This window comes from Solanum lycopersicum, chromosome 5 (assembly GCF_036512215.1).
Source record: "Solanum lycopersicum chromosome 5, SLM_r2.1".
Lineage (NCBI taxonomy): Eukaryota > Viridiplantae > Streptophyta > Magnoliopsida > Solanales > Solanaceae > Solanum > Solanum lycopersicum.
In genome coordinates, this window is record NC_090804.1 from 2,976,436 (window position 1) to 2,988,699 (window position 12,264).

General features: G+C 34.3%; 1 protein-coding gene across 2 annotated transcripts; it reads left to right on the forward strand.

Annotated features, from left to right (window-relative positions):
• The first annotated feature begins 2,570 nt into the window (after positions 1-2,570).
• On the forward strand, positions 2,571-12,264 carry ABCG11 (ABC transporter G family member 11). Of its 2 annotated transcripts, XM_004238812.4 has the most exons (12): positions 2,609-2,957; positions 4,885-5,075; positions 5,158-5,308; positions 5,653-5,785; positions 7,131-7,332; positions 7,990-8,260; positions 8,651-8,782; positions 9,103-9,323; positions 10,334-10,546; positions 10,652-10,736; positions 11,576-11,831; positions 11,973-12,264. In XM_004238812.4, the coding sequence occupies exons 1-12, from the start codon at positions 2,712-2,714 to the stop codon at positions 12,002-12,004; spliced, it is 2,133 nt and encodes a 710-aa protein (XP_004238860.1). In that variant the 5' UTR covers positions 2,609-2,711; the 3' UTR covers positions 12,005-12,264. The 2 variants fall into 2 exon arrangements, with proteins under 2 accessions (XP_004238859.1, XP_004238860.1); XM_004238811.5 differs by having other exon boundaries at positions 2,571-2,957; positions 11,576-12,264.

A 12,264-nucleotide genomic window follows, 5' to 3' on the forward strand; every position in this document is an offset into this window, starting at 1 on the left:
CTATTTATTTTATTTTATTTTATAAACTTTAGGTAGCTTTATGAAAACGATGGTATTTACGTTCGTGGCAATTGTAAAAATCTTCAATATCCGATATGATTTTATTTATATTAAATGAAGCAAGAATATATTTTAGTGTTCGTAAAGTTTAAGAAATATGGAGATTTTCTATATGATTTTATTTGAAATATGTATACGATTTAATTAAATTTAGATTCGCATATTATAAGACTCATTTATGAGATAATATTTCCATTGGAATGATTCTCGTTTTAATTTGCTCGAATTTAAGAGTTTTTGATTAAAATTGAAAAAAATCTCTCGTTAATTAATCCATGAATTCTTTATTTGATATTTGAAAATAAATAGTTTTTGGCTGAAGTAAAGTTAGGCAATCTGCCTTTGCCATATTTTGAAAAAGTTTAAACAAAAAATGTAAGGCTTTGACCAATAAAAGGTCATATGGATTACATTACAATTTAGAAATAATTGAATTTGTGATGATTCATGAACCACATTGTCAAAATGAGTTTTTTTTTTTTTGAAAGAATACTTATAGAGGTCATTTGATTAATAGTTTAAAAAGGGCAATTTGAGAAAATATTTATCTTATATTATTAGTTGACAAATTAGTTTATTTATGTTATTTTCGTTTGAAAAAAAAAAAATATTTAAGTAATTAGTAGTTAACTGAAATGACATAAATTATTTAAACTTTTGAAGAATGATATAAACAACATTTTCTCAAAGTTAGATAGAATATTTGAACTTTCTCCCTTTTAAAAAAATAATATAATTAATGATGTGGCCGAATTATAATTGACCAGGTGTAAAAATGTTTTTGCAAAATTAAAACTATTTTCAGTTAACAAATAATGACACGAGTAAATATATTTTCTCAAACAAAAATGATATAGATGAATCAAACTTTAAATATACCTATATAGATGAGTTTTTTTCTCAAAGTTCGATAAATATATTTAAATTTTTCCCTATGATTAATTAATATCAATCACCATTATAAGTCAACATCATCCCACATACTACGAGTCTATCACGCCTATTTAAATGTGTAAAACATTTAATTTGTGTACTATAGTATATGCTATCTTAGCTTTTAGGTTACTATTTATTTTCGTTATTTTTCTTTGACATAACATAAATACAGAAGATGATAAGCACGATTTTTATGAAAATATTTTTTCTTTCTATTATAATTTAATTTAGGGAAGATTATACAAATAAAGCAAATTTATACTAATTAATTACTCATCATAGCTATAGTTTGTTATAATCATCACTCCCAATTAACATTATACATTAATTACGTGGTCTGACTTCGAATTTGTATAATTAGTCATGTTTGTATATGTATAATTCGCCTGAATATACAAATATATATATAATATACAATTATTTAAGGCATAATACATATATTGAACCCTAAGCTTGACTTCAAATTTTAACTTTGACCTCCAACTTTCATAATGCACAAACAAGCACTCTAACTATCCAACTTTTAAATAAATAAACACATGAGTCCTACATGACATAATACACGTAGGACACCACGTAAGACAAAAAATGATATGTAGGATGTCATGTAGGACACATGTATTTATTTGTTTAACTTTATACAAGTTTAAGTGTATACTTGTGCACACTCAAAGTTAAAGGGCGTAAATGTGATTCGAATCCAAGTTAAAGGGCACAATTATGTATTATGCCATTATTTAACCTATATACATATACAATTCACCTTTCTCGCTTGCCTCTCTCCTCTCTCTCCCAATCTCACTTGCCCTATATATACAAATGTATATGTATAATATACAATTATATACATATACAATTCACCTCTCTCTCACTCTCTGCCCTCTCTCTCTCGCCTCTCTCCCTCCTCTCCCAGAGTCTCACTCGTATCTCTCCTCCCTCTCCCTATCTCTCTTGACATATATACAAATACATATGTATTATATAGAATTATCTAACCAATATACATATACAATTCACCTTTCTTCCACTCTTTTCCCCCTCTCTCTCCCATTCTCGCTCGCCTTTCTCATCGATATAACATATAACTACATTTTGTAATTATCAAACTATAGCTATGAAGAACAATTAATTATTTTTAAGTGGCTATATGTGAAAATTTCCATATAATTTATCAAGTTATAAGCCCATGAATAGTCGGACCAATTGACGAAGGGGTCAAAGGTTACCGTATCTAATCTTGACTTCATATTTTGCATAGAGTAATTAGCAGTAAATTTTTTTATATATTTTAAAATAAATACGGTAACTTTTATATACTCATATTTTGGTGGAGAAAAAAATAATTTTAGTTATTTAATATTTAAATTTTAATATAATATCTTAATATTCGCGTACACTTTCAAATTGAAATATTGTAAACTTCATATCACTATTTTAAAACCATTGTTATTTTGATCTCGATTATTTACACAAGTTTTTAGAAAATTATCAATATAGGATTTACAACTAATAATAATAAAAAATTAATTTAAAAATTTACAAGTTAATATCGAAATTACCATCATAACCTTCATACCTTATCTCCTCATGAAGGACCCGTGTTCGTTCACAACAAACTTTTGTCTTACTCAAAATTAGTATATATTTTTTTTCTTCTTAAAACTGAACCAGTGTAGTTGTGAGAGTGTGAAGAAGACGACGAGCGAACGGAGAAAATGTTGCCGATTGGCGGCAAAGGAGGCGGAATTGGCCAGTTACTGGCGGCAGTTGCGGCGGCGCTACTGCTCAGACTTTTCTCCTCTCCTGGTCCGGCGATTGTACCGGAGAATGAAGATGCTTTCGATGATGACGGTGAAAGAGGAAGTGAAAATGAAGAAGCTACGATTACTGGAAAAGTACTTCCGGTTACTATTAGATGGAGTAATATTACTTGCTCGCTCTCTGATAAATCCACAAATACGGTGAGTGAGTCCATTGCATTTTTTTTTTCCGAATATAGATTGAGTTTGAATTTTCGCTAGAATTTGGAGAAGTCAAGTGAAAGCGGAAACAAAGCATGCGAGCTTTTGTTGATAAATGTTACAGTAGATTATTTGGTGAAGTTATGAATAGTTCTTCTAGTTGGCTATATTATACAAATTTTTGTGTAATTAAGCTGAAATTGATGATAGAACTTCATGTTATCCCTGTATTCAGGTTACGAAAAATTACATAGAAAAAGAAAAGAGATGAAACAAACAAAATACTAATCCGAGACTACAGAACCTGCTATGTCTCCTTAAGAAATTTAATCACCTCAACTACCTGAGGTTACATATTAATTCCCCCCAAGATAATACGAATTAACCTATTAGAGAAGTAGCGGTACCTCAAACTTCACTAATTTCAGCGTACGCAAGAACAGCAACAAGAGCACACACAGACTCATTGAATCGATCGACTATTTATTATGTAAGAAAATGTATGCTGAGAGGAAAATTTTTTCAGTGTTGAAAAACGGAAAAAACATTTCTATTTTTAGCCATTTGTAGCAAGGAAGGCGTCTGTTCGACAATGGTCTGAACGCTTCTGTTCAGACATGTCGTTCCAGAAAGTTGTTTCTTTTGTGAAAAAATAACGTCTTTTCAAAAGGAACATATCCCTTTAGAACGATGTTACCGTTACACATTAATTTCAAGTAAATTCCGTTATAGGAAATTAATTATGTTAACTAACTAATTAACTAACTACTGGATTAATTTATAAGAGAAAGAAAGTTAATTAATGAGATTGATTAAATAAGTTGTCCAAAAATATTATCAATCACATCATTTGTCATCGAGTCCGATTTGCCGAAGTCGAGTGACGACGACGGCGCGAGGGCGCACCTTCTTTTTAACCCTTTAAGAACTAAAAGAAGTGTTTCCTAATATAAGGACAACAAATTTCCTTTCTTCTACCAATATGCTCCAAAATTGGTTTCCCACATTTTCAATTTTCTCTTTTTATTTTCCATTCACACCTTGCAAAAACCCAACACTTCAAAGCTTGTTGCCAAATGTCTGTAGTCAGTTAGAATCGATTTGTGTTTCTTTTTTGATTATTTTACAGAGATTAAGATTCTAGAATTTGCTCCTATTCGTGTAGTAGAAATGTAGAATAACACGCAGTATGCCAGATGATGAACTTTCTCTTTTGTGAATTTCATCAGTTTGCCGTTATCGATGAGGCTTATATGTTTTTATTTGTGTATATTAGAAATATATAGATATTACTAGCTAAAACTATAATAGATATCGATCCTGTTAAGTGACAGGGAATGAGCAGTTATCTTAATAGTTGAAATATATACCGGGGATTGTTGGAGGGAACAACTGAAATTTTATGTGTGTTAGCAGATCCACATATATTGCTCATCTCGTCAGAAGAAAAAAGAAAGAAGGAAGGAAGTACATGTACTGCTGGAACTCTATAAGACTATAACCAATGAATATGAAAATCCTCAAAGATTACGAAAAGAACACCCATACTTTCACCTGTTTCCTTCTTAGTAGCCAAACAAATATTGTTACTTCAAAGTGGCTTCACAGTTTTAAGTGTTTAACCTTTGATGGTATCTTCATGATCTAGTTTGTTTCCTCAAATTTTATGACCAATTATGTATATTGACCTTATAAGTAACTGTGGCTTCCCTTTAATTTTAATTCTCACCTACGTATTTTTTTCATTCTCCCTTTGACTTTTGCTCATTTTGCTTTTTGAGATAACTAATTTCTGGTTATAGTGATTTAAACAACACGCAAGTTTCCCATGATCGAATTGCATAGTTATTCTGAGGGCCAGATTCAAATGATATTGACATTGACATTCAAAATCTTTCTGTATCTTTTCATCTCGCCCGAACTCTAGGTGCGATTTTTGCTAAAAAATGTGACAGGAGAAGCCAAACCTGGTCGATTGCTAGCAATAATGGGTCCATCAGGATCAGGAAAGACTACTCTTCTCAATGTTCTGGCGGGTCAAACAAAAGCATCACCTAAGTTGAATTTGTCTGGTCTTTTGGACATCAACGGGGTGCCATTTTCAAACAAAATATACAAGTACGTCCACTGTCAATTAGACTGATTACTTTTCTCTTGCGAGAAATTCTTAACAAGATGATGGAATTTTTTGCTCCTACAGGTTTGCCTATGTTAGACAAGAAGATCTTTTCTTTTCCCAGTTGACTGTTCGAGAAACTCTCTCTCTTGCAGCTGAACTGCAGCTACAGGACGTATCTTCAATAGAAGAGAGAGATGAATATGTGAACAATCTATTGTTTAAAACAGGTTTGGTAAGGTTTCGCTCTGTCTTACTGCGGTACTTGATGTTTTATATAGTACATCTCACATCCAACTTTTAATATGATGAACCAAACATCCGATGCTGAATAAAATAAGTTTTTGATTTATATCCATTTTATTACAATTTTGCACTACAATCCCTGAATAATTTGTCCATGAACAAATAATCCCTTATCCCATGTTAATTCCCCTTTCATCCGTTACTGTATTTGCTGCTCTATCTTCAGTTTTTGCTTCTTGAAAATTCTGGAATCTGTTTGTATTACTTCAGCATTTAGCAGAGAAATCTCTCTACTTTGTCCTCAGTAGTGTTGGTTGTATGTCTCTTTAAAAGGTCAGTTGTGCTGATTCACAAATTGGTGATGCAAAAGTTCGTGGAATTAGTGGAGGTGAAAAGAAGCGCCTGTCGCTTGCATGTGAGCTTATTGCCAGTCCATCTGTAGTTTTTGCTGATGAACCTACCACTGGTAAGTGATGCTACTGTTTTTGCTAGTCCGTGTTTGCTGGCGTTATGCTTTGGTCATAATGGTATCATCCAATTTTTCTGCATTTATTCAACTTATATGCTTTCATTTTTTATTAATAAACTAGTCATTACAACGTTTTTAGAAGCACGTATAGACCAAGGAGTGTCTTTATAAAATCAGAGGTTTTGAAGTAGGATAACTATATATTTATGGCCACTATGCTTCCCTGTAGAGTGTAGTCTTCTCTAGAAGGGACTCCCAATTTTCACTTTTATCTCATCTATCTTTCACTTGTAATGGTGCTGACGTCCTGGCCACAACCATTATCCAGTTGTGCTGACTCCTTATTTACATGCTGTGTCAAACTTTCATGTAGTGGAAGTCAGAATGATTATTATCGGATGAGATGCACAAAAATATGTTGAGCTTGTGTAGGCATCCAAATCCTATCGTTATATGGTTCTAGAGAAGTCTATAAAATGAATCTGAATATTTTTTCTATCCTTGTAGAGGCTTAATTAGTTCTTCTACTTGCGTCGACAGTATGCTGAACTCAATAATGTCCAAAAACAAATGTTTGTTTATGGTGCTATTAAGGACTTTAAAACCATTATTTTGGGTTCTGTATTCCTTGTGCTGTTGTACTGTCTGGAAATGTGTATGCTTGATTCTCTTTTATGTCAAAGAAATCTTGTGGGGTCTTACTTAGATATATGGTACTAATTTTGAAGTACTTTTGTATGTAAAACAGTGCATTTGGTTTTAAAGCTTATACATGCAGAAGGTGAAGGAATCAACATATAAATGCAAGCTAACAAGATGAGCTTCTGGTGGAAAAACATTGAGACTGGAGCTAAACCAATACTATACATTTATTAGTTAATGACTTGATGAATATTTCTCCCACTTTTCGTATAGAATTCATTTATGCATCCTAGTTTTGTCCAGCTATTCTCTTGTATATTAGGTATGTTTTTTTTTGTAAGGATCTTCTACCTTAATGTCATGCCTCTTTTGTTAATGGTTTCGGTGTCTGGATTTCCTTTTAGCCTCCTACTATGGAGGTTCAGCTTGAAAGCTAGATGTATTATGTTTAACATAGAATCATTCACATAGTAATAATAGAAAGTTTTCCACCCAAACTTCTAAATATGAACTATCAACTTTCCTCGGTGGCAGTTGTGAGATATTACTAGTTCTTTAAATCTAGGAGGAAGTACGTTTATAATTAGGAAATTTTTTATTTTAGTAGAAACAATTGAATATATTATTCAAGTCGAAATGCCAATGTGAAGACAAGATTTTAGTTCAATGTTGCTTGTTCACCTTTTTACTCTGCTTTCAGGACTTGATGCTTTTCAAGCAGAGCGAGTGATGGAAACCTTAAGACAACTTGCACAAGATGGACATACTGTTATATGTTCTATACACCAGCCTAGAGGTTCTGTGTATGCAAAATTCGACGACATTGTTCTGTTGGCAGGGGGCTCGCTCATTTATGCTGGGCCTGCACGTGATGAAGTACTAGCGTACTTCTCGAAATTCGGGTTTGTTATATGATCGATTCCCAAAATTACTTATATAATTTATATAACCGTATATTGTGCTTTGGTTCTCAATTAGGCATTGTATTCCTAGAACTGTAGCTTGTGCGGTTTGTGGTCCGACAACATATACGTCTACATGGTGCCTGTTAATTGGAACATGTTCTTTCAAGTAGAGCTAAATGTCCCTTTGATAAACTTGATGGTGATTTTAGTGTCACATTTTATTCTCAAACACATAGATATCAAGTTAGAATGTGTTAAGGCGAAAATTATAGATGCTATATCTATCTATAAGGAGTCGAAATCTTGTAAAGAAGGGGATTCTTATATGTAGAATAGGTACTTCGATCTTAGAACGAGCATGAAGTAGCATGATAAGGAAATACCGTTTATGAATTTAGGGTACGAGTTGCAACACTTTAGGATGTAAACAAGTACTCTTGGTTTTTCTTTCTGGTTATTTTTGTGGGGGGAGGGTGTGGGGCAAGGAACGTATACATATATGTGTGCATGCACACATGTGTGCTTGTGTAAATTTATGCATTTAAGTTAAGCCATTGCCATATGGATTTGGAGACAGCTTAATTTCCTATGATTCACGGGAAGTGAAAATTGCAATTTGTTAATCAAGTATTAATGATGGTTGCTAAATGACAGGTATATTTGTCCAGATCATGTAAATCCTGCTGAATTTTTGGCTGATCTAATATCTATAGACTATAGTTCGCGAGAGAGTGTATACTCTTCTCAAAAGAGGATAAATGGTCTAGTTGAGTCATTCTCAGAAAAGATACCAGAGGTTTTATATGCAACTTCACTTGTAAGGGATAGCTCGAAGACCCATGTGAACTTCCAAAAGAAATCTATTTCACGCAAAGGTGGTTGGTGGAGGCAGTTCAGGTTACTTCTCAAACGTGCATGGATGCAAGTGAGTCTCATCTATCTAATTCTCATCAGATGTCACTAACCTGTTTTAATGGGAATTTGGAAGTAGTTACCATGCTGATTATAAATAGTGCTGGAATTATAAATCATAAAAATAGCAATGATCACTGATAAGGAGAAGTTCGTTCATTTGTCTGGAAAATTTAACAGATGTAAAATGGAAAAATTTAGTGTGTTGTGTGCTATAGGTCATTTATTTGAGTCTAACTGCATTATCATGCTATGTAGCTAGTTAGAGCTTACCCTATCTCCAACAGATTGAGGACTTCCTTCAATCCGTTTCTTATGCAAAAAAGAAAGTGATACTTGAGAAATTTTGCATTATTTTGGTTTTGGATCTATTATAATTGAGATCAATTTAATTGATGAATAGGCTTCTCGTGATGGACCAACAAACAAAGTTCGGGCAAGGATGTCAATTGCTTCAGCTTTGATATTTGGTTCTGTATTCTGGAGGATGGGCAGATCACAAACGTCAATACAAGACAGGATGGGATTACTTCAGGTGAGAAATGCCTGTATATATTTTCAGGTCCTGTCAGTAAGATTAATGTAGCGCCAACATGTACCCTTGATCAGCGCATGATAGGAAGAGAGCAACTGTTCTTTTCCACCAGTTTTCTGTGCTCAAAAGCGATATTTTCTTATTCTTGATAGTTTAACAAATTGCTCAGCTAATAATCTGTGGGCAAGTAACCAAAATTGGGTGAAGATGCCATACTTCCAGCAATTAAAAAACATCAAACATGAAAGACAAGTGCCAAATTGATGAGGCAATGTGGTTCCTAATCAATATCCTTCCAATTTACATGTGTTCATGCGTAGGTTGCTGCAATAAACACTGCTATGGCTGCTCTCACAAAAACAGTTGGTGTCTTTCCCAAGGAACGAGCAATTGTTGATAGAGAGCGTGCAAAAGGGTCTTATGCTCTGGGACCATATTTGCTTTCCAAGTTGATTGCTGAGATTCCTGTTGGGGCAGCATTTCCTCTACTCTTTGGTGGCATCCTATACCCAATGGCTCGACTTCATCCTACCATTTCTAGGTGATTTTACCACTGTTTATGAGTTGTACACATATATGTGTTGCTGATTAGAGTGAAGATATTAAGACTATTTCATGTGATCTCCCCGTTTTCAAGCATGTTTTTCTCAAGGACAGAGGTCTCCCTTCTTTAAGAAATTCTTTTTTTGATAACCAAGAACTTCCCAGGGCCAGTGATGCAAGATTTAGAACTCGGTGGATCATGGGCGCTTTAAGTAATTACAAAAAAGATTACTAGCTGATCTCTGAGGCTGCTTTGAGTAAAGTATGGGGAAACTGCATGTCTATGCATTACTTAGGAGAAGAAAGAGAAGGCTTTAAGCTACAATACCTATATAAAGAGAAGGCTTGAAGCCACAATACCTTAATAAATACATCAACTCAAGCTCAGAAAAAAACTTAGCATTCAGAAATACAACTTTTAATATCTTTATTAGAAATATCCACGTTCAAGTAATTTTTATAGGTTGATAGCAGCAAAGGATAATCATCTCAGTTATGATTAGTTCATCTGTTTTTATTACAAACGAGGGATGTGAGAGATGTGGTTAACATTTTATGGATTGTCAAAATCTTTCTTGAACAAAGCAATTGAAATGGGGACACATGTATGCATAGTTTTCTTCTTGCATTAACTTTCTGAGCATCATATTAATGACTCCATACTGTTGGTAAGATGTCATATAAGCTTCTTCATCAGTCATCTTGCTTAGTGCATATTTGCCAGCTTCGGCAAAGATATATACTATGAAGTTTTACTGTGCCTTTATTGAGAAAAGGGTCGTCGTAGTCAATCTTTTTGCACTTTGGCATTCATTCGTTGTTTCTTGCATTCACTTTCCAAATTTTAGTGGTGCTGTGGTTTCCCCCCTCAAGTGACATATGCTATTGGTAGCTTTTGGTAAATGGTATTTCAATAAAATGACACACAAGCATTTGGTTGAAGAAAGAGGTTGGAAACTAGAATACCCTCCACATTGAGTGCTGAAACCATTCTGCTTTGGTTTGTAGATTTGGGAAGTTCTGCGCAATCGTGACGGTGGAGTCTTTTGCTGCATCTGCTATGGGCTTGACTGTGGGAGCTATGGTTCCAACGACTGAAGCTGCATTAGCGTTAGGCCCCTCTCTTATGACAGTTTTTATTGTCTTTGGAGGGTACTATGTCAATTCAGACAACACACCAATTATTTTTCAGTGGATTCCTCGAGTTTCTTTAATAAGATGGTACTAAATGTCCCTTCATATGCCAGAGTACTTGGCCATTCCGCAACTCTACTAGTCTTTCTATTCAAGGATTTCAATAATTGGTGAATTTCTTGTTATTTTCAGGGCGTTTCAGGGGCTTAGCATCAATGAATTTAGTGGCCTTCAGTTTGAGCATCAAAAGACATCTGACATACAGTCTGGTGAACAGGTGAGTAAAGACAAAGGACTCCTCTTTTTACTTCATAAGATTCTACTTGAATTGCTCTTGTATCTTTTATAGACAATTTTTATGTACGGACATCAATTTTTAGACCATTGAACTAAAACTTCCAGTTTGAATGCAAAAGCTTCTCTTATTTACCCAGAAAATCATGTTGGTCTATTGACTCCTTGTGCAATTGAAACCTTAGGCTTAGGTGCAGAGGGAACTAAGGTTAGCTCTAGATGGCTCGTGTACCGTTTACTTGTGAGCATTAGCATGACCATTTAAGGACTAATCTATGACTGATAGGCACAAATACTAAGGTTAATATGATGAACACGTTGTTCTATATAACAATACTGCGGCCATGGTTTTTTTTTCCATTTTGTTTTCTTTACTTGAACACGTATTGTTTTGGTTGTTTTCCTCCCTTTGTTGTTCTTCAACACCATGCATCAGTTTGACACCTGGCCAACTTCTAACCTAACTAGCTTCTATGTTCAATTTAGAATTGTCAATTTTAGAGACTAATGCTAAACCAAGGTGATAATAAACATAGATAACTGGCAACCTGGAGAGTTGTAGTTAATACATACCTAAAATCTATAGTAGACAACACTCTAATAGCTTCACATTTCAAAAAGTGGAATACTGCTCCCTCTTCGATCTTCGCGAGGTGGTTCCATTGCAAGAAAAATATTATTCACTGTCCGAACTTCAAGATTAAATTCACCATATCCTCTCACACTTCATCTTATGCTTGCTGATCGAAATTCCCAAGCATTGGCAGTGAATCAAATTGTTTTCATCCTTGTGTGGCAACATCTTGAATTTGACTTCTACAGGTACTCGAGCGGCTATCATTTGGAAGCAGCCGAATAGGTGATACCATTATTGCTCAAAGTAGAATACTCATGTTTTGGTATTACACAACTTACCTTCTCCTGGAGAAAAATAAGCCCAAGTATCAACGGCTTGAACCTCCACTGCGTCTCAAAGATATCGAAGAAGAGCCAGAGGAAGAAGCAAAGCTTCAGCCCGTAAAGGATGATGATTTGCCTGAACCAACTCAACAAGTTGAATCTCCTCCCTCAGATGAAGGTAAACCCGACGAGCAGCAGGAATCTTCTCCTGCTGATCCACTTGATCTGTTTACCCTTGACGGCTTGTAAATTGCTTGGGAAAAATGGATGATGTTGATAACGAAGATATGCGACTTTTTTATTGATTTATCTCCTACAGGTGCTTATCAAAAGGAGATGCTTGTGCAGTAAAAGGAGCTCTTTCTTATGTGAGCTATTGAGCTAATTCTACTAATATGCAGTAAATTCCTCCCCTTCCTGTTATATTTAGGGATCAAAAGCATTAGAAACTCCATGAAGATCGTTTCAACTCCCGAGTAGTCGTGAAGTATGGTAAATGTAAAGTTTGAACTTTTTAGCCTATTGTCATTACCAAAAAAAATAATTTCTATGACGGGTTTAGTAGGTCGTGTTAAATGATATTTCTTCCTTGAAATGTATGGTTTTAGGTA